The 23,280-nt window shown below is 42.9% G+C and overlaps 2 protein-coding genes across 2 annotated transcripts in view; both read left to right on the top strand.

The window, feature by feature from the left end:
* flvcr2b (FLVCR choline and putative heme transporter 2b) overlaps window positions 1-23,220 on the top strand; it is a 70,683-nt gene extending 47,463 nt beyond the window's left edge. The window contains exons 9-10 of the mRNA XM_086060847.1: window positions 16,409-16,464; window positions 23,082-23,220. Of these exons, the coding sequence (XP_085916973.1) occupies window positions 16,409-16,416 (8 nt within the window). The 3' untranslated portion in view covers window positions 16,417-16,464; window positions 23,082-23,220. The remainder of the gene's footprint in view (window positions 1-16,408; window positions 16,465-23,081) is intronic.
* The window catches only part of LOC147158909 (steroid hormone receptor ERR2-like), a 98,520-nt gene that overhangs the window by 37,226 nt on the left and 38,014 nt on the right, over window positions 1-23,280 (top strand). Inside the window, exon 2 of the mRNA XM_086060849.1 lies at window positions 16,409-16,464. The gene's annotated coding sequence lies outside the window, so the exon portion shown is untranslated. The remainder of the gene's footprint in view (window positions 1-16,408; window positions 16,465-23,280) is intronic.

Here is a 23,280-nt window from a genome sequence, read left to right as displayed (position 1 = left end):
GTCCTAAAACATGCATTTGTGGAGAACGGACAGCGGTTTGGGCAAAATGCGCGGCGGGAGCTCCTGGGATCGGCCGCGCGCTTCCTCGCTGCTCTTGCTGGAAGCGCTCGAGTGAAAATAAAAATCTTGTCTTGTGCATTTCACACACTACAGACGGCAGCTTTTTTTACAAACCTGACAAATTTCAATTTTTTTCCACTCTTCTCAAGTTCTGTGCGCACACTCATGGCCAACAACGAGGCGCTCTAAAGCAGCCGTGGCAGCCTGAAGTCCGATCCGTGCGCTTGCTGTTAAGTTAGACAAAATAACAGCCTCCTTGCCTTTGTTTTCGTGACGTGCGCGCACACTCATGCTCAACAACGAGGCACTCTAAAGCAGCCGTGGCAGCCTGAAGTCTGATCCATGCGCTCGCTGTTAAGTTAAGACAAAATAACAGCCTCCTTGCCTTTGTTTTCGTGACGTGCGCACACTCGTGCTCAACAACGAGGCACTCTAAAGTGCCCGTACCACGTCAAATATCAGTCACACGTGCTCTCGCAGAGTTTCTCTCAGTTCTCTCGTCTTGTTGTTTTTTTGTTGATTTTGCGACGAGCCACAAGTTTCACCCGGCAACTCCTCTCCAATCCCTCCTTCGTGCTCCCCACCTCCTCCACATTGCAATAAATGTCCGGCCATCATTTATTTTAATTCAATACCCCCCCCCCCCCAGCCCGGTTGGCTGTGGTGCTGCCCAGATGAAATGGACCGCTAACCTTGTCGGACAAGGACGCGCTCGCCGTCAGCCAAAGACGCGTTCGCCATTCTTGCGGCCGACATGATGAAGAGAAATCGTCTGGCATGCAAATGGCCGCCGCTGCCACGTCCAATGAGGAAGCCCCGGCCCAGGCTGTCACCGTAGAAACGGGCGACAGGATGGCGGGGGGGCTGGGGGGGGGGCGGGTGTTCTCCTGAAAAGTCTTGTGATGTATTTGGGAAGGCGAGCGTGCGTCGCAATTAGACGTGAGCGAGGATGAGACGAGTTGAGGACGGGCGGAATTGAAGTGACGAGCGACGCCGGGTCACAAGCGTCGCGTTTGGCTGATAAAAGCCACATTTCAAGTGACACGTCGTCCTTTTTCACATTTCCCATTTGTGCAAAAGTATTCCTACATGTTGTTAGACACCAAAAAAAAAAAAAAAAAAAAGTTCCGGTTTGCCAATTTTGTGGACACGCGACCCCATCAACGCTTCTCAACTCATTTCAAGGATTCCAATGTTAACATTTTCACACATTTCTGGACGACCTGCCGGCCATTTTCCACATTCCGCAAATTCCGTTTTCTCACAATTCAGATTTTTACATACGGGAAAAAAAAAGAAAAGAAACGATGTTTAGGTGAATGACACGTTCAACAACAAAAACTTTATCACTCCAAATTCAAGCTTACAATCGTCCACATCGTAAGAATTTTCACATTCTCAACGAACGACCAAACTTTTCTCAATAAAATTCCAATTTTCGATTTTTTTTTTTTACATGATTTTGCCCTCTTCCACATTTCTTGACTGATTCAAATTGTTCCAACTGCAAAATAAGCCATTCGCTAAATTTCTGGAATAAAAATTCTCCAAATTAAGAGTAAACTACTACTAACTACACTAATTACTCATCAAGCCGTTAACTGTTTTGCTCATTTCCAATATTTAGAAAAAATTCTAAATAAAATTCTCACATTGAGAATTTCACATATGTACCAAACTTCAGCTCATTTTTGTAATTGTGAACAATTTTTCAAAATCAATTTCTCAAATAGTCCCCCCCCCCACCGCCCCCCCCCCCACATATTCTTCCCTTCCACATTCCTTGACGCATTCCAACCATTTGACTTTGAATTGATTCAACTCATTTCACAGCATTTCAGCTTCAGCAAAGACAAAATTAAAATTGCATTTAATATTTAAAGTGTAACAACCCCGGGTTCAAGGTTTTTTTGTGTGTGTTTGTGTGTGTGTGTGTGTGTGTGTGTGTGTGTGTGTGTGTTTTTAAATGCTGCAACAGGAAGTTCTCAAGCGTGACCTCATCCTTCTTTTTTTTCCAGTCTGTATTTTATGTTTGATATTAGGCTAATTAAAAAAAAAATGGGGTCAAGAGGCATCTTTTCTGGTTTTAGACATGATGATGAAAGTCAACCTTGTGCTGAATGTGTTTGGCAAACGCGGGGGGCCACGAGAGGGACCGTCTTCAACGACACGCGGACGTTCGGCTTTCGTCACATATTCTCCAGCAAAACACTCGAACCAAATTAATTGGGGGAAAAAATTAACGTTTAGCCTTTTAGCTAAATGTAGGCAAGGTTTGAGATACATACTTGATTGTTTTCCATTGATAGCAACGAAAGAATCATTTTTGTATGCCTTTCTCTGCCTGATGTGCGTGCACTCGTGGCAACTATGAGGCGTTCTAAAGCAGCCGCACAAGCGCGAAGGCCCTGTCCACTTGCTGGCGGGCTCATGTCAAACGTTTTTTTTCCCCATTACTCTTCCACCTTTTTGGATGAGCGCACACTCACAGCTGACAACGAGGCACTCTAAATGTCCCACACCAGCAGCAACAAGCCCCGGGCCACAGGCTGGCTTTCAAATTGGACTTCAAAATTAATAAATAAGCTAAAGTTTGCCTTCTTCGCTCATCTGGCTTCCTCTGCTTGACGTGCGCACACTCATGGCCAACAATGAGGCACTCTAAAGGGGCCTCGCCAGCGGTCTTTCCAGATGTATTTTCGGGGTGTACGCATAGCTAGCCAGACGCATTATACTTTGGAAAGGAATCGCCAATAAAAAAAAAAATATATATATATATATTTTTTTAAGGCTGGAACCGATTATTGCCATTTTCATTGTTTTTACTGTAGAAAGATGATTCAAATATGAGTGCTTTGAGTTCTGTGACTAGTTTTTACACCATCAGGATTTTAAAGCTAATCACCGATCGAGTAAAAAAAAAAAAAAACACAACAACAACAAGCAGATCGATCAATTTATCCATTCATCTTCTGTGTTTCATCAAAATAAGACATTTGCAAACATCTGCTTTTACTTTGGAAAACAATGACTGAACTGGTAACGTAATACAACATCAACCCCCCCCCCCTTTTTTTTTAATCACTATACGGAAACGAACTACAAATCACTGGTTAATAAACAAAATACACTTGAATGCAAAATTAAAAATGAATCTGATGAATCGGTTGAATAATCGATGTATTATTCAAATTCCCAATCGGGCCCATGAGATCACGTGACACGCGTGTGCGTATTTTCCTGTATTTGTGCTTGTTTTGGGCGCCGCCGTCGTGTGACGTGACGAGTAAGTACTCGTCCTCGGCGAGGCGACTTTGCCGCTTATCGACTCCACTTGTCGCGTAAGCGAGCGATCATATATTTTCCCTCCCGGGACGTACAACTGTGTGACATTGACATTTTTTATTTTTATTAATTTTTTTATTTTTAGTGGAGCCTCGCAGGAGTTTATTGTTGCGCAACGTGGATTGCGTGGCCGTTTATTTACGGGTCCGTCGTGCAGCGGGAAGCGAGCGTCACGCGTCCCGCGGCTTTTGCTTGTAAGACGTGAAGCCCAGATTAGCGCGACCCCCCCCCCCCCCCCTCGGGCCCGGCTTGTCACTCCATTTCCTAAATTGACAGCGGGAGAAAGTCTATTCCAGCCGACATGATGAACGAGACGGAGGAGGAGAGAGAGGAGTGAGTGATAAATGGCGCCGGCCGCCGCCAATCAGGACACATGAAAGTTGGTGCAGGCAGATGAAAAATGACGGACAGCTCATTAGGGGCCGCGAAGAAAAAAAGAAAAGGAAAAAAAAGCTTGAAAGTTGATCTTGTGGCGTTGGCCTCACTCGCAACTGTCGCCTTTTGCCGCTTGCTCGGCTGGCGTGCAAAAGTTTTAGGACACAAAAGCTGAAAAATTGAACACAGGGGGCTGGACTGGCCGTCTGCAATTCAGGGCAGATGCCCGGTGGGCCCACGTCGTTTGGGGCCTATACGGTGCTATTGAATTAGTATTGTCCTCCAAGAGAGGGAGAAGACTAAGTCAAAATGCCAGGGCTGATTTTTCTTTTTTTTTGGGCGCCAATTCAGCCCTGGTTGAAAATAATCACTTCAAATTCTGTGATAAAAGATTTTTTACAGTATATGGTAGATAGATAGATAAGAAACCCCCAAAAAGTTCAATCGTGTCAACAGATTTTGTAATGCTTCACATGATCCAAAATGGAATTTTTGGGCCACAATTCCAAAAAGGAATTGAAAAAAACTCACACAACATCTCCAGTGAGTTCAAAATAGCAGCCAGCGTCGGCACAAAAAACGTACAGGCTTGTGTTAATTCCCTTTAATGTGATTGGTTCACGCCGAACATCGACGTCCTCAGTTATGAGAGGGTGTGCACACTTGTGCAACCACATAATTTCACTTATTTATTTAATTTTATTTCATTTTGTAGACACAGTTTGGCTTTAGCCCCAGGTGCTAGCTAGCTAGCTCCCTAGCTAGTTATTTGGGTGCTCATTTACCTGCTAGAGAGCTAGCGAGCTAGCACAACGGGCTAAAGCCAAACTGGAAGGATTTTTACTTTCTGGACCTGGATTTGCCACCTCTGGAAAATATATTTTAATTTTTTATTTCAATTGTGTTGGTAGCAAAAGTTTCTAAATCTTGGTCGGATTATTTGAAACCTCGAAAGAATTGGAACAGGGGTGTGTAGACTTTTTATATTGGCTACCATTTATTTTCCTGTTTAAGCAACGGGGAGCATCTCTGTGCTGCTTTTTTCGCTTAGCAACAGTCCCACAAATGTGCTGCAACGTCCACATTTCACACGTATTTGAGTCGGCCATTTAATTTTGTTGGAGGCGCGGCATCCATTTTGAGGGGATCGCAATTGCTTGATTGTTTCCATGCATCTTGACTTGACTTTCTTTTTCGAGATCTGTCTTCCCTTGCCGGCTGTCTCTCTCTCTCCCCCGCCCAACAAAACTCCCGGTCCTCGGGCCCGCCGGCCCCGGGCGGGGGCTCATGGGAAAGGAGCGAGCGCTCCCCGGGGGGCCGCCGCGTTCGCCGCCGCGTTCGCCAAAGCCAGCGAGCGCGCTTGATGTCACTGCCAGTGAAATATGCATAAGCGGGGAGAAGCATTGAGGGACTTTGGGGCCCCGACAAGTACAAATATTTTAATAACAAACACTTGCCGGCTGTTTTTTTTTTCCCCGCCGCCGTAACGGCACCTTGACTTATTATTCTTGCGCGGCGCCGTCTGCCTCCTTTTGAGCGGCAAAGTTTTTTTGCGCGCCGTCCTTTCTCCGAGCGTCGTTAATCAAAAGTCAAAGTCACCTCGCATCTCGCACCTCGCGTCAGAAGAGGCCGCTTTGCGCTGCAGCTGAAATTGCGCGCGACCCCGACTTGCCCCCGGCGCTTATTCCAAATCAGCCCGTGGCCAAAACAACTTCATTGAGTGAGGAAGGGGGAGGGGCCAAAAAAAAGAAGAAATGTCAACTTGTAATCTGCCGGCGACGTCTCACTTCGAATGCGCGCAACGTGGAAACGATGACGAAATTTTACTCTCGGCAAGAACGACCAAAATTATTTTTTTTTAGAGCCGCAATGGAAGCTTTCATTCTGTGACCTCATCAGCAAAATGTCCTCAATTTGCAATTTGAGGTGCAAAACGCAAACAAAGATGGCTTACAAAAAACTTGTCAAAACGTGGAAATACCTTCCATTTGAAATGTGTGAGTGTCCCAAAGACGTCTTTATACGTTTTTAATGTTTTGTTTAAAAAAACGACCGAAGAGAACGGTTGAAGAAATGGTAGTCATTACAAAATGCGGCCAGCAGGTGGCAGCAGAGTATAAAAGATCATCGATCATCGGTCTATCCTTTCATTTTTTGTTGTGGTGTCTTTTGCAGCGTTTGGAACACATTGACTGTGTTTAATGCTGACACTATCAGATTTTTTTTTAATTGATTAATCTACCGATTATTCAGTCGATTCATCGGATTCATTTGAATTTTGCATTAAAGTGTATTGCAAATGCAATTTTTTTTTCCCCCCTTACTGTTGATATGCTGAAATCAGAGGATTTGGACAATTTTAATGTAAAAAAAAAAATGGCTCCCATCTATTACTCGATTATTAAAATAGTTGTCGATGAATTTGACAATAGGTTACTTGTCAATTTATAGATTCATGTGTTTTTTGTCCACATTTTTTTCTGACATGGAAAAAGACGATGACGTCTAAATCCAGTGGCTCTGGGAAAAAAAAAAAAAAGTTCCGCGGTCATTTGCCGAGCGTCTCTCAGGTGTGCGGATGCGTGACAGCCGCCCCGTGAAAGGTCTGCGTGTGCGTGCGCGCGCGCGCGCGTGCGCGTCTGCGTGCGCGTCTGTGCTCTCCTGTATGATCTTATTATCTGTCAGCCAATTTAACTGAGAGGCCTTCGGGGAGTGACAATGGGGATGTTGGGGAGGGAGGATGACGACCGTACACGCACACACGCACGCGCGCACACACGCACGCAATTCCCAGTGACCTCTGCCGGCTTCCCACTTTGGCTGTTTTGGTATTTGATGGAGAAATCGATGCGCTTTGTGGCAGAGAGCGACGCACGCCCGTGAAGAACGAAAACAAGGAAAGCGTCGGTAGCGGTCACTCAGCGGCGTCGCCGAGTGACTACACGTCCTTTGCCATTAACTCCACCCCCTCCGACCCCCCCACCCCGGCGCCCCCCCCCCGTCTGCCGCCGGCATCACGTCCGCACCGTGAAATGAGACGGCAGACAAAACGAAAGAAGAATTAAAGACGCGCTTTGAGGAATTTGCTGTGACGTGCGACGGTGACACGCATGAAAGGCGACAATCAATTGACACCGACATCGTGAATTCACCGAGAATAACAATAATAAATAGTCAATAATTATTTAAATTAAATAATTACAAAAGATAAATGTATTGAGATTTATTTTACCAATTTAACAGTCAATCTATTTGCATCATAGAACTTTTTATTTTTTTTAATGTTTAGTTCATTTGAAGCATTTAAAGCTTATTTCCTCTTTTAGAAAATGAATATCGGCTCCAAATATCGTTTATCGGCGTCTTTGACTACTAAAAAATCAATATTGGTAAAAAACACATCGTTCTATCTCTACTTTGTGTTCATATAGTCATGAAAAAAAGTGGATTGATGTTGAACTATGTTACCAGTTCAAAAAAATTTTTGTTTGCAAACACGATTGATAATCGGTCTTTTTTCATGAAGGACGACAGAAATCGGTCAACAATTACTGTTGATGTGCTGAAATAAATCCAAGAATTTGGACGGTTTCAAATAAAAAAAAAGACTCCAAATGATTACTCGACGATTAGAATAGCTGCCAATTAATTTGATAATCGATTATTTGCCGATTAATCGCTGGAATTTTGACAGCTCTGTTTGAAATGCGTTTTTTGGACGACAAGGTCAAACGATGTCGTCAGGTCGGTCTTGAGGCCGTTTTGGGAGCAGATGTCGCCATCGCCAGCTGGACGCGGCGACCTTGAGGGCTTCTTCTTCTTCTCCTTTGGCACCCGACGCCCCCCCACCGGCAAAAACCGCAGCCGCGTCTGGACCCGTCTTGCATGCGTGTGCGTCGCATGTTTGTGTGTCACGCGCCGCTTAATGAAATTCAATCAGCTGATTGAGTGACGGGACGATCGGCGAGTCCTCCGAGGCTTTCGTACGGCGCTCGCCCAAATTTGTTTCAAAATGGACGCCGCGCCCCGAGGAGCGTCTGCGCACATCTGCCCTCCCAGGATGCCGCGCGTGCGTGCGTGCGCGCGTGTTGCTACGTTTGGCGGCGTGCGCTTAGCATCTGGGCACGCCTGGACCGCACGGTGAGCCAGGACGCTTTTCATCTGCACGCCAAGGTCACCGCGCCGGCAAGGACGAGGCCGTACCACCCCCGTCACACCCGACACCGGGGGGGGGGGGGCATAATAGATAGCAGCTGGCCGGGGCGTACTTGTTCACTTTGCCTGGGGCAGCGGCGTTCGGCCATCTTTCATTCCTCGTGCTGACCTAATGTGCTGTGTTAAGAATAACGTCGCTGAGGCTCGCCGGATTGAGGAGCGATCCCCAAACCACCCGAATGGCGCATTGGATGCATCTGAAAAAAAGACAGTACGTGCAAGCGGATTTTCTTTATCCTCTGCATAGAAGAACGCGTGCAACTCAATTTTTCTGCTTGCAGCCCAAAACAAAAAATTTGTATTTTCGATACGTTCTGATATTGTGATTATTTGCACTCGTGTACTTTCAAACTGAAGCAGGTGTGCCAGGAAAGGTTGCGCAATACATCGCGTCCGAGTCGTCCGTCAAAGTTTTTTTTTTTTCAGCAGGCAGCGAGCGAGCGAAAGCGTTTAAAATGCAAATGACCCAAATACGATTAGCGAGCTCGGCAGTCTGCTCCCTGTTAATTATCGCACGCAGTAGTCAATTAACAGCGCTAACGATGGGACACTTAGCGAGCGTTAACCCAATTTCCCACGGCTAGGGAGAGTGGCGGGGGAGGGGGGGGGGGTTTCGGGGGGGGGGGGGGGTGAAGACGGGATAGATATCAACGTTCAGTCCCGCCACGCACGACTCCGAGTCACAAAAGACTTTTGACTAAAGTAGGAATTGGGAGCACTTTTTGCAACTGTCGAAATACGAATGCAAACTTGTTGGCAGCCCGCCCACGCGTGCGTAGCGAACGGGCCTCGCGTGGCAAAGGGGGCGGGGCCGCGTAATTAGCGTCCTCGAGATGCGCTCGCAGGAGACGCGGCTTTCCGCTTAACAGCATTCGCCTCGGCGGCCATGATGGCGCGCTCCGATTTAACACTTGGGCGGCGAGAGGCGGCCGGCAGCTGACTGACAGGTCGAGACCGGATGCCTCATTTGCGGCTCGGGTTCGACTGGCGCGTCCTTGGCCAGGTGTGTGCGTGTGTGCGTTCCGGTTTGTAACCTTTTTGTTTGTAGTCCACAACCGGCGAAACGGGGACGAACTCGATTTTTCAATGTGGTTGAGGTCAGGCACCTCGAAAAGGGAATATTGTAGTAAAGTGCAAAGTAAACATGGTGAAGCAGCATTTACCCGTTATGCTGCTCACCAACGTAATTGAATAAATTTGCTTTTAAAAGCAGGTGACATTTTTTTTATTCTCCGCATAACTCTAAATTGAAGTATTTTGAAAATCAATTTGACAAAAAGTGTCCGTCATTTTAGTACTTGTCGTAAAAGGCAAAAATGTTATTCCATCTTAAACGTATTAATATTACTCCGCCCATTTTTCGGCATCGATCTACTTTGACGTAATTCGTCCGATTCTTGTCATTCCAATTTGAACATATTCCAAATATTGACGCCATTCTTGCTTGCATTTTTCTCATTCCAAATATTCACAGCTTAACCCACGATTCCCGATTTTGTACCTTATATGAACTCATTCACTGCCATTGACGGTTATAAACGTCAAAAAATCATTTCAACTATTTCTATTAGTTTAACTTTTTTTTTTTACTTCTTTTGTTAACAAGAGTATGAAAACCTAGAATTTTTTTTATTGTACATTTAGAACAGATATAAAAATTGTGCTTAATCGTGAGTTAACTATTGAAGTCATGTGATTAATTGCGATTAAAAAAAGTAATTAAAATTTTTTAAAATGTAATCGCCTGACAAGATGATTATTAAAAATTAGGCGCGTCAGGCGATTACATTTTTAAAAATTTTAATTAATCGCATGTCTTCACTAATTAACTCGCGATTAATCACAAATTTTACATCTGTTCTAAATGTACAATATTTTTTTTTCTAGGTTTTCATACTCTTGTTAACAAAAGTGGGAAACAAATGTTAAACGAATAGAAATAGTTCAAATTAATGTTTTTTAACAGAATAAGTTTTTGTGTTTTTTGCCGACGATGATCGAAAGTCAAACCCTCTTCAATCCTGCTTTTTAAGCCTACAGAAAGTGACGGCTGTGTAAATTTTTATAATGTACGTCTTAATGTCCAATATTTTAGGTGGCCATCGCCGGCTTTCCCGGTCGCGGTTCTTCCCGCGGAGTCGCGTCTTGATCTCTTTATCGAAGTCGCCGAAAAAAAAAAAAAAAAAAAGCAGCCGCGATCAATAAACACGTCATTTAGCAACGACGCGGGCAGCTAATCAATGGCTGAAAAAGTGTATGAAATATACGTCGCAGGCAGCGAGCGGCTCTCCGGACTGAGATAAATTCCCGCTGCCGTTTATCGCCGTCACTATTGATTATTCAATCTATCGTCTTCCGCCGTAACGGTCGCTCTCCCGCGCCCGCTTTTCACTCCATCTTTGTTCCCTCGAGCTGATTGACGACCTCCAGGGGTGACGCCGGCGGCTCTTGCTTAAAGTAGCGCACACGCTAAAAAGAGGGAGCGCTTGAACGTGCTTTTGTTTTTTTTTGTCTCTTATCACTTTTTAAAGGGAGTTTTTTTTTTCCCAGGAAGCGGACGGACGGACGGACGGACGCACGCTGTGTTGGGATTTCCGTCTTTCCGTCTTTTCGTTTCAACTCTTTGAGCTCATGCAAATGATAAAAACGTTTTGAATTCGAGCAGTCGTGATTAAAATTCACTTCCAGTGATTGCTCTTGTTTAAGTTTTTTTTTTTTTTGAGAGGTGGGTGGGGGGGGGGATGGGGGGGGGTCCTTTCAGAGTGGCCCCCCACCACGAAGGCGATTGCGTGCCATTAGAATAACAAATGAGTCCTCCTGCAGTCACCCTGATGTATATTAATAACGCAACACGCCGCCTCGTACCCGGAATTCATCATTCCCGCCGCGCTCAAAAGAAAAGCCGATTGAAAAGCGGCGGTCTTGTTTTTTTGCCGGTGCGCCGCGTCGCGCTCGCTTATCGCCGGGGCCCGACCGCACGTGCTTCTTCACTCTCGCGCGCCGCCGACGCCGGCGGGATTTGCGCTCACCAGTTCGGAAGCGCCGCCAAAGTTAGCACGTTTGCTACGTGACTCGGCCGCAACGCTGTCAACGCAGCGCAACTTTATTGATATCGAGTCAGTCTGGGGAAAAAAATCGTGAAAACGGTTAACATGTCAGTTGGCGGTCAAGGTTTGAATTTCAGTTGACGGACGCAAACGGCCGCGGCAGCAAACGATGATGTCGTGCCGAGAGTCCTGAGGAGGAAACGCGTATGGAATCATTTGATGTTTTGCAAAAATGAAGATCCAAACTATTTGTTCAATAAAAGTTGTTCAGTACCAGCAGCGGAGAAGCGGACCGAGCCGTTCACGATGGAGAACCAAAACTGCCAGAATGAAAAATCGATTCGTGAATAAATAAATAAAAGTGAAAATAAAAATGGATTTAAAAAATAGAAAATTAAATGCAAAAAATATATAAATGGAAATAAATGGAAATAAAAACAACAAAAAATATATTTACCCACAAATAAATAAATACAAGTAAAAATGGATACAAAAATAAAAAACAAGATTCTAAAAATGAATATAAAAATAAATGTGGAAATACAAAAATAAACAAAATTGAATATCAATCAATAAATAAACACGCTCTGCTCTCACATTTATTTATTTCAAGCTGCAGACGCTCTGTCAGGATGAAATGATATTCAAATGAGGGGGCGGTCCTACGTGTGTTTTGGGTTGGACTCCGCCGTTGCAAGCTGCCTTTCAATGGTCGAGTGAGCGGCTCGGCGAATAAGGAAGTCGCGCCGGCTTGCATGTGGAGCTCCAGCAAAGTTTTGTTTTATTTTATTTTATTTTATTTTATTTTATTTTATTTTATTTTATTTTATTTTATTTTATTTTATTTTATTTTATTTTATTTTATTTTATTTATTTTATTTTATTTTATTTTATTTTATTTATAATTTTGACAGTTTAGTTCACGTCTTTTTCCATTCCAGTCAAAAAGCACATTTTTGATTGAAACGTCAAGTAATGAAAACCAAAACCACAGAAAGTTTCTCCTTGGTCTGACTCCGCAGTCTCCGTTTTGCTGCCGCACTCCTCGCAGTTGGCGCGTGGCTAATTCAGGGCTAACGTTCTCGTCGTGCCAGACGCGGCGTGAAAAACTGACTTGCAAACTTTATCCCTGAACACGATCCTGATTTTGGGCTGCTTTTTTTTGTTGAAAATGACTTCTTTTTTTTTTTCCCTCCATCCATTGAAATGTTCCCAGGCAGCTTGGCTACGTTAGCGTGCAAAAGATTTGCATTTCATTTCCCGCCGCATATTTTTAATCATGTCCCGCCCGGCGCTCTTGTTTCAGTGGCGCTGACTTGAGCGAGCGAGCGAGCGAGCGGACGGCGTGTGCAGCTCGGCGGCAAAGCGATGACTGTCACTGACGGATTGTCCTCCGCCACGACTTTTTTTTTCTTTTTCTTTTTCTTTTTTTTTTATTCCTTCCCTCACCGGGCCCCCACAAGACAAATAGCACCTCAACGGGCCGGCGCCATCAGTCCATCCGGCGAAGGGGCGGCTTCCCTTTCGCTCGGCGGCCGCTGACTGTCATTGATGGCCGCTGTCATGGCGGCGCGCCGCTTAGTATGCCTGGCAGGAGGTAACGCGCTTTCACCTGTCGCTTTCCATGGATCACTTCCGAGGGACTGTTCGTAAAGTTGTCTCTGCAACTGCACTTCATTTTGTCGCAGGCGATGCGTTCCACATCAGCAAGTCGGCCATGTCCAGGGAAGCAGATTACAAAAAAATCGGAATTATTAAAAAAAAAAAAATGGCCGCATACGAGACCCGCATTGAGTTTTTAGGCTGTTAAAAAAAAAATTTTTTTTTTAATTTACGACAAAAACATGGTGCGATTGTCAAGGAAGTAGCGGATGACTACAAATAGTTGTGTGGTGATTTTGAGATTGCGGTTGGCAATAATTGATTCACCAGCTGCATTTGCACATTTCGGTGACAGTTTTTTAACCGAATACTACTACTTTCCTATTTAGACATCTTGTGGCTTCTGCGGGTGATTGACAAAGCGCACACACAAAAACTCACATTTTTAGGAACCTATTTTCAAACGTATTACTTAGCCTTTCAGTCTGCTAGCTTAATGCTAACAGTGCTATATCCTCTGTGAAGAATTACAAAGTATAATATTAGGTTTTTGTTTTTCCGGGAAATACTCAATTCATATTACGCCTTTTGTAACGAATACTACTACTTTCCTATTTAGACATGGTGGTTTCTACGGATGGCTAAGAGAGCACACAAAAAACATAACTCCATTTTTTAAAACCACTCTTTTCAAACTTATTGAACGTGGCACAGTGCTTAGCCTTTCAGTCTGTTAGCTTAATGCTAACACTAGGTAGCATCTATTTTGCAGTGCTATCACCGTCACAGTCATATATTCTTTATCCTCTGTGAAGAATAATATGACCTTTCTAGTTTTTCTGGGGAATGCTGGAACAAACGATTTCCAGTAAAACTCGTTTCTCAGGGCGCCGCTCAATTTGGACTTTTTTTTTTTAAAACCGCCCCCACCGCCCCCCCCCCCCCCCCCCCCACTGGCAATTGAGTGACACGTCACTTGGAATTGAACTTAAATGAGCCGTTTTGCACGCGTTTCCCTCAACGGAGCTAACGTTAGCGCTCCTTTTGAAAACGCAGATCTTTCAGTGAGCAGTAAACGGCGGCGCCATCGCTCGGGAGGAAGTTGGTCGAACGCGGCGACGGACGGACGGGCGGGCGCGCGCTCCATCGACGCGCCATCCGTCGACTTCACAGCGACACTCTCGGGGAATCCGCAGGCCACGCTACCCCCCCCCCCCCCCGCCGCCGCCCTGGGCAATTATTCCCCTTTTTGAAATTGCAAAGCGCGGCAGACGAGCGGGGCGCCTGCGCTAAGTTGTCTTGAAAGCGGCCCAAACGCGCCGGCGCGCCCCCTTCGGTGCAGTCAAACGATGTGAAAGCTTTGCTAGCTCGCGCCGGCTCGCTGGCGTAGATGAGAAGGCGGCAAAAAAAAGTGTGCGAGCTGACAAAGAACATACCTTCAATTAGCCAAACAATTAACATTTTAGAGGAAGCCGGTGTTTGGCTCCCTTGGGCTCCCCCCACTGGCGTCCTTTTCATATTCAAATACGCAACTTTAAAGTAGGTCATATCTAATCCACGCACACACACGCACACACACGCACGCACGCACACACACAAAGCATTTGAGAAGGAGATGGCGCTTAAAGGTAGAGCTGCGCCGTACGGCTTCAAAATAAAATATCTGATTGTTTTTAGGAAAATTTTATGCTCTTATTTTATCAATCATGTTATTCCAAATAAGTTTTTGTTTGTTCCCCTTCTGGGATTTTCTTTATCTCTCCTGATACCAAACAAGCTTTGAGACTTTTTTTTTACCTGCATTCACTTCTACAGGTTTTTCTTTTTTCTTTTTTCTTTTTTCTCTTGGGGAAAAAAAAAAAGAAGTTTGGGCTCACCGAGACAATTTTGTTTTGTGTAAAAAAATAAAAATAAATGTCAATGTGACCCTAAACTCAACTAGCATTGTCTTGTTGACATGCGGTCAACAAGACTTTTAAAACCCAAATATTGCGGGTTTTGAAAGGCCATGTAAACATGCACAAAGACCAGTGCTGTCTAAGTTAAAGCATGAACTAATTAATTAACTCATTTCCTCCCCAAAACGTATAAATACGTTTTATTTTAAAATTGTAAGTGTCCCAAAGACGTATTTTTATGTTTTTTTTATTTTTTATATTAGAGCATACAGGAGTCTTTGATGCAGCCTCTCAGCTGCAAAGAACGGTTGAAGAAATTGTAGTTATGACACAAACGGCCAGCAGGTGGCAGCAGAGCAAAATAGATGTGCGAATAATGATGACATTTAGCTCTATTCTAATGCTAATTGCTGTAAAACGGAAACAGATAGAAATCTGGTAGGTTCCATGTTTTTTATAGCAATAGAACACAATATTCTGCGGGCCTTGTTTTATGTAGCTTTAAAAAAGAAAACAATTTTTTTTTTCAATATCCGCTGAAAGTAACTACTAAAAGAAACTTGTAATCTAAATGAGTTACTTTTGAACCCAAGTAATCAGTCATGTAACAAAGTAACTTTTTGAAGGTGTGCTCAGGAGTAAACAAATGTAAACGACAAGTTGACCGTAGACGTTGAGCGAGTTGATGGGAAGCGCGCTTTTGAAATGTTGAAATGATTTTGCATTGATTTGCTGCCGTCGTCGGCCTCAGCGCGCGCCCGCGCGTAATTGCCTCGTTGCTAGCGCCGGAGCGGTCGCCGTATCGCCGCCCGCTTGAAACGGCTCCTCGCGTTTCCTCCGTCGTCAGCACACACGCTGCTTTTTTTCTTTTTCTCTCTCTCTCTCTCTTTCGGTTCTTCCTTCTGTCACTTTGCTGGCGAGGAGATGGAAGGCGGGTCCGCGGGGAATTTCTTCACATCTGGCGCAAAAAGTCCACTTGGACGCGGCTGGGATGAGCCGAGGCGGGCGTGGGCGGGCCCGGGTGCAGGTCAAGCAAGAGCTCAGTGGCCTCCTCACAACTATTCACATGCACGTAGTCAGAAAAAAAATGCTGCATGTCGGAAAAGGAACGATGAGATTTTACGAAATGGCAAAAAAACTCACTTTTTCAGGGGGTTGATTTGTATTGCTTTTTATTTATTTTAATATTTGTCACTTTTTTTAATCGGCAAAAAAAACTTTTGGGAGTTCAGGGATGCTCAGCCGTGTTTGAGCAAAATTCTGGACAATTTTTAACTGTTTGGTTTTCCTTTTTTTTTTTTTTATCAACGTATTTAGTATTTTTACACCATAGATCCAGAAAAGGTTTTTTTTGTTTGTTTAAAAAAAAAAAAATCTTTTTGTGAGGATTTAACACATTTTCATTTAAAAAAATTTAAATCAATTTTTTAGTATTTTTTACACCATAGATCCAGAAAAGGTTTAGCAAATTTAAGTTTTTTGTTGTTGTTGTTTTTAAACATTTGTTTTTCTTTTTGTGAGGATTTAGCAAATTTTCATTTTTTAAAATCAATTTATTTAGTATTTTTTACACCAGAGATCCAGAAAAGGTTTAGCAAATTTGAGCTTTTTTTTTGTTTTAAACGTTTTTTTTTTGTTTTTGTGAGGATTTATCCAATGTTATATGTTCCCATTTGGGGTGGGGGGGGGGGTTACATTTTTGGAAGTTGCTAAATAGCGTTATTTAAATTTGTTTTTTAAGCATTAGTGAGTTCCACTTTCCGTGGTTGCTCTCAACCCCGACCGGATGCCGGAGCGTCTCCGGTAAACAGAAAACGATGAATTCTCCTCGTGAAATGTCTTTGTTTTTTTGTTTTGTTTTTTTAGGACAATGACTCTTGTGGGTCCGTCTGAAAAGATGAGGACAAAGTGTCGACGTGCAGGTTTGTGAATACATTTTTTTTTTTTTTTTTTCTACTTGACTCCTTTGGCGCTATCAATCTTGAGTTTGTATTTTCTGTTCTCTTTCACTGAAAGGAGCGTTTTGCGTTTTCGAATATGACAAAAGCGCAAGAAAGCGGGCGAGTGTCAGAGCAGATTGCTTTTGGTCTGCTGTGTCATTGTGTGCTAAATTGCCAATAGTGTTTTCTTTGCTTTGCTAATTATTAATTAGCCCTCTCCATGCATATGTGTTTATTCCTAATTGCATTTGATGGATGACTGGCAGCTCTGACACCTCATTAGAACCGATTAATGGAACGACACAATATTTATGTCTGGCGCAATGACCAGTTATCCCGCCATCTATCAGCGGGATGATCTCGCTGATTGAAAAGCGCTGGTCCGTGTAATCCTAATTATTTGGAATTAGAAGGGAATTTATAGCTTCTCGCGGCGTTTTTCCGCCATGACGGCAAATTGGAAACATTAAATGCATAACCAGGGAGAAAATGAGGGGAAGACGATCACGGAATTAATGCGGCTGAATGTCGGGGAAAAGGTAGGGGGGGGGGGGAGGGGGGTTTGGGGGGGGTAAACAACCAGGTGGACCTGAATGAACGCCCGGACCACGGGAACAGGAGTTACGAATGCCGATCAGTGTCAGTCGCCCTCTTGTGGCCACTTTATGATCAGGAACTGAAATGAGAAGAACAGAAAATTGGCTTTCATGTTACGCAATTTGAAGGGAAAATTCTAAAAATTCTATTTTGCTATGGCATACATTTTGTCTATCCAAAGTAGAGCCAGACCGATATGGTTTTTTTTCCATGGTTTTACAGATGCCGATTATTAGCTGACAAGGAAGCCATTAACCGATATTTGAAGCCGATATTTGTTTTCAGTAAAAAGCGAGGGAAAAGATATTGCCGTTGATTAAAAAAAAAATACAAATCTTGACTTTGTTATGTCTTAAAGCAAAATGTAGATAAAAAAAAATAATCTTAGACAATACAATCTTAAATTGCTAACAAAATCTTAAGGTTATCATTACATCTAAATGGAAAGTAGCTCTCTATAGTTTTCTACAGTAAATATTTTTTTCCGAAATTAAAAAAAACCCTGAAATTTTAAACTAACAAAAACAAAAAGGTTCAGAAAGTTCCCAGTGTCAGCATCATCTCTTATAAAGTTAACTGAAATTTAAAAAGAAAATAGTTCCCTGAGATTAAAATAAAAACATTTTAAAAGGCAGATCGTGATATTCGTCAAAATGCCCAATTTCGTTGCAGATAATCAGCCGTCGGTCTATCCCTAATTCAAAGTACTAGTGGTATCGGTACTTGGTATCGGTGGCTACCCGAGCGTTTACTGGTATCGAGCATTGATTTCCCTCCAGATATGTATTAGTATTTGGAAAGCCCACAGGATTTTGATTGAACTTGCAAACATGCGCTGGCGAACATTCCCAACCTCATATTTTGTCTTTTTTTATTTTTTTTATTTATGTATTTATTCTGATTGTTATTAAAAAAAAAAAAAAGTTTGCCTCGCACTGAAAGAGCATTAGCGAGTGAACTTGATATAACCCTCCTCCAACTTCGGCAAAGCTTTTTTGCCCTCGTGGGACGAGCGCGCGCTAAAATCCAGCACTTGAGCTCACAGAGAAGCAACAAGGCCCAAAAGAGTCGAGCTTTTACTATCAGACAATAGCGCAAAAGCCTCCAGGAACAGGAACAGCCTCCTTTCCCAGGTACTGAGAACTTCCTAAAGCTGCGGGGTTTTTTTTTTCTTTCTCCACCCAACTTTTTTAACGGCATTAGCCGACTCCCTCGCGGTCTTGAAAGTGTCGATTGAGCGAAGCCGTTGGAACGACGCTCGTTCACTGACGTCAGCGGCGCAAAATGTATTTCACGGGAAATAATTACAGTAGAGAGATTCATTCATAAAAAAATTCCCCAAAAATACTCTTAGTCTTTCCCCATTGAAACAAATCTATTCCAGCCTTTTTTCAATAAAAAAAAATATTTTTTTGTAATGTGTATTTATTGAGGAAAATAGCACGCTATAATATTAAACTTCATTTTCAATGGTCATTGTGCTGCCTCGGCCACTTGGGGGCAGTATAATGCAGACATGCGCTGGATAGACACGAAGACAGAGAAGTGAGCCGGTCATTCTTTGCAGGGGATAAAGAATACTGTATTTCATATCAAAGTCTGCCGTCATGTTGAGCCCCCAGTTCAGTATTTTTTCTGCCCAGAATGAGCATCGATGACGACGACTGTAGCGTTTGGTTCAAATGTTAGCTTAGCAAGCTACTTGCCTAGCGGCATTGGGGGGGGATTTGCTCACGGAACCTCATTGAAAAGTGAATTTTCTGACTGAAATATTCAAAAGTGGCCTGGTGTGTCTGCTGGCCTAATTGTCTGGTTCCGCGGCGCTCGTCGAAGCCGCCGGCTCGCGTCATTGACGCCGTCGGCGGCCTTTTCATCAGTTCGACTCTTCCTTGGTCTTCGGGCACGAAGCAGGGAGGGAGGAGGAGCTTTAATCTCATTGAATGGAGCAAAAGGCAGACGTTTAGCTGCCACAACGCCTCGGCATACAAGATTAGGCGGGCCCGATATAGCCCCTCTCGCGCCGGCCGTTTATTTTTATCCTCCTGTTACGCCAGCGATATGCTTAAAGGCTGCCAAAATTATCCCGCCCAAAAACGCTGAGTGCGAAATATGAAAGCTTCCCCGCCGCTTCTCGTAAGCAGTCTGCGCGCATGACGGAGCAATGTGACTGCTGCGCTTGCGATATACGCCAACAGGGGTCACCCCCGCAACCCCCCCCCCCGCACCCCCCGCACCACGCTCAGGTTGGGTGGGAGGTTCGACCCGAGGAAAGTCATCGCTGGATTAGGAGCTGCGTCCGAACAATGGAAGCGAATTTTGCTTGGAGCAAGACAAAAAAAAAAAAAGTGGGTTTATGTTAGCTAGCCTATTTTGCTACGGCATACATTTTGTCTATCCAAAGTAGAGCTCGACCGATATGGTTTTTTTCCATGGTTTTACAGATGCCGATTATTAGCTGACAAGGAAGCCATTAACCGATATTTGAAGCCGATATTTGTTTTCAGTAAAAAGCGAGGGAAAAGATATTGCCGTCGATTTAAAAAAAAAAATACAAATCTTGACTTTGTTATGTCTTAAAGCAAAATGTAGATTAAAAAAATAATAATCTTAGACAATACAATCTTAAATTGCTAACAAAATCTTAAGGTTATCAGTACATCTAAATGGAAAGTAGCTCTCTATAGTTTTCTACAGTAAATATTTTTTTCTCCGAAATTAAAAAAAAAAATGAAATTTTAAACTAACAAAAACAAAAGGTTCAGAAAGTTCCCAGTGTCAGCATCATCTCTTATAAAGTTAACTGAAATTTAAAAAGAAAATAGTTCCCTGAGATTAAAATAAAAACTTTTTAAAAGGCAGATCGTGATATTCGTCAAAATGCCCAATTTCGTTGCAGATAATCAGCCGTCGGTCTATCCCTAATTCAAAATACTAATGGTATCGGTACTTGGTATCGGTAGCTACCAAGTACGCAAAGCTTGGACCTATCTGCCCAGTACAATATTAAATCATAAAAATAAATGACGAGTAGTTTAATGTAGTGAAAATTACAAATCATATTTTGCTGACGTTTCAATCATTTATCCGGAATTCAACATCCACTTGATGTTCGGACACAAAAGTCCATTTGCAATTCGTCCGTGTTAACACAAAGAATGTCATCTGTACTTTTTCTCTTTTTTGACCCAGCTGTTTTTTTATTTTTTTATTATTTTTTTTGTGCTGTTTTTAGAGCGTTCCAATATGGCAGCCATTTTTATTTCCGTTCTCACGAAGATCTGGATCTTCGGCGGAGATCGCAAAATCTCGCTTGAACCCTCGCAAAACACACTCACCGACAAAATGCTCAATTTCGTGGCGACTCATTTGGGAATTGGGCGAGTTGTCCTTAAAATCGGCCGCCATGTAAAAAAAAACCTCAATGATGGCTTTCGATGAACATGTTTGTCCATTTGTACGCGGCCTTTTTGGTGAGCTGCTTAGCTTCTTGGAAGCTGGAAATCTGTTTTGCTTCGGCACAGACCTAATGATTGGATTAGCCGCTTTTGCTTTAGCGCTAGCGTGATAGCCGGATTGCAGGCGCGCTGGCCTCCCGAGATTTCACATGTCAGACCGCCAAGCAAGGCAACAACCAAAAACTTGAAAAAAACATTCCTCCCACAATTTTAAAAATGCAATCCAAACAATTCCTTCAAACGAGCCCAACGGGCGTCGTCCTCTTGAAAATCTTTTCAAATGGACAAATTTCAGTCCTATTTGTCATCTGTTCTTTTTTTTTTTTTCTTTTTTTTCTGCGCGTCTCATTAGAAAAATCAACATCTCCCCTCTATTGATTATGTCTGGATGTCTTAATCAGATCAACGGAATCTCCCTCCACCAGAAAGTACATTCATGCCAAAATATTGATCAGGAATTTAATTGAATGCAGCGCTCCGTTTATTAATCAGCCCCCCCCCCCCCACTTTTTTTTCTTTCTTTTGGCCTCCAGTGACTCTGATCTAAAGTGACAGCAAAAGAAAATGTATAATTCTTGTTATTTAAAAAAAAAAAAAAAAAGGGAGGGAGGTTGGGCGGGGGGGGGGGTGATGTCTCTGTCCTCGAGGCTTCTGGTCTGTGATCGGTAACGAGCGCGCGTGATGGCTTTCGTATTGATCCCGAATGAAGTGGCTTTGAAGAGGGGGGGGGGGGGGGGTTACAAGATACTATCAAATATTATTCCCTGTTAAGAGTTTTCATGTTTTTTAAGACAAGACATTTGCATTATGTGACATCATTTTTGTGCTTAAAAATCTTGTTTACATTTAATTTCATGACATTTCTGTAAAGTTAGAATTCATATGGAGGACCAAAACTGCCAAAATTCAAAATAAATGAATGACTAAATAAAATGTGTATATATATATATATATATATATATATATATATATATATATATATATATATATATATATATATATAGTTTTTATTTTCATTTATATGTATTTTTTTAAATTAAATTTTCAAATTATATTTTTTTTATATCCGTTTTATTTTCACTTTTATTTATTATGTCATTTATTTTATTTTGAATTTTGGCAGTTTTGGTCTTCCATCGAAATTAAGTTATTTTTGTGACTTTTTGTACTTCAAACAAAATTTATGGGAAACAAAGCAATACAGTCAACTCACACTTTGTTATTTGCGCTTTTATTGTGCCCGTTAGCTAATCTTTTAAGTGTTTTTTTTTAAAAGTCCTCGCTTTTTTTTCCTGTTCTGTATAGAACAGAAGAATTTACAGTCGCCCACATAAGGTGTAATACCACCTTCTGCCACAGAGCGCAGCACTGAGCGCTTCTGTAGGATTTACTGAATAAAATGTCAGAAAACAGGATCATTCCAGAGGTGTGATCTTAATTTCCAACATGCTGTATCTTTTATTTTATTTTTGGGGGGTGCGGGTGCGGGGCGTTGAGTGCTTCCTAAATCCCCCCCTGCTTTTCCTACTTAGCGGTGCGATTGGTGGGACGGTGTGGGAAGCAGCTGCCGTTGCTTCAAACGGAAATCCGGGTGCGATGAAAGCGCAACGGGAACACTTTAGCCGCCGGCCGTAAGCTAACCCTGAGCCCGTATAACGCCGTAAACAGTCCGCTTCCCGTCGGACGTGCCTCTCGCTGGCCAACTGGCGTAAACGCCTCGCGTGACCCTCCAACAACAACTCCCGCCTTTCCCACACGCAGTCTGTCTGTCTTACTCAACTTCTGTTCTACTCCGGTCACGTAGGGGGCGATACAGAGCCAATTGCCACACCTAATGACATCATTAAATAGGATGTAAAGAAATGGATGTTTTCTATTCATCTCATGATACTGTACATTGTGCTGCTCCTTGTGGTGTTCACACCTCAGCCACCTGGGGGCAGTATAATCCAAACATACGGACATATTAATAATAATAATAATAATAATAATACATTTATTTTTTTTATAGCGCTTTTCAGGGTACTCAGACGCTTCACAGAAAGTCCCCAAAAAATCAGTACAAAAACGCTTTAAAAAAAAGTCCAAAACTACAAAAAAAATTACAATAATAAAATCAGTGCAAAACTAAACATAATACTAAAGTAAATAATGTAAGTTGGTAAGATGCAAAAATATTAGTCGTTCTTTGCAGAGGATAAAGAGTTTATGAGTGCATATTCTTATATCTGTTCTATGTGCTGACTTTGTGTTCATATAATCTTCGATTGAAGGTTATCGCATGACGACGCTGCGCTCTTTCAGTTAGCATGTCTGTAGCATTTTTTTTTGTTAGCATTTAGCTTAGCAGACTTTCCTAAGGCAGCTAGTGGTTGTTTTAAATGCATGACATATAATGACTTTTTTAGGTTGAGTTTGACTGGAAATGTCAATAAACAGCTTGTAGGTCTTTTTTTATATATTTTTTTTATCAAGAATTGTTCCTTATTATCATCCAAAATGCTGCTTGTTGCTAGTTGAGCTGACTATTTCTTTTTTTTCAATTAGCTATCGAAGTGTCTCTCCCGTGGAATGAGTGGACGCCTTCCCCCTCCTCACTCCTTTGTGATTGGCCGTCGTGAGGACCGCCCCCTTTGGCGTGACCCAATAGCATCAGCGCCATCCGTATGCAAGCCCCGCCCCTCCGCACTTAAAGCACCTCCGCGTCTTCAATGGAGACGTCCTCTCTCACGCACGCGCGCTCTCT

The sequence above is a fragment of the Leptonotus elevatus genome, chromosome 18 (genome assembly GCF_054856555.1).
Source record: "Leptonotus elevatus isolate MCC_2025b chromosome 18, RoL_Lele_1.0, whole genome shotgun sequence".
Classification (NCBI taxonomy): domain Eukaryota; kingdom Metazoa; phylum Chordata; class Actinopteri; order Syngnathiformes; family Syngnathidae; genus Leptonotus; species Leptonotus elevatus.
This window is presented reverse-complemented; position numbering and strand designations above follow the sequence as displayed.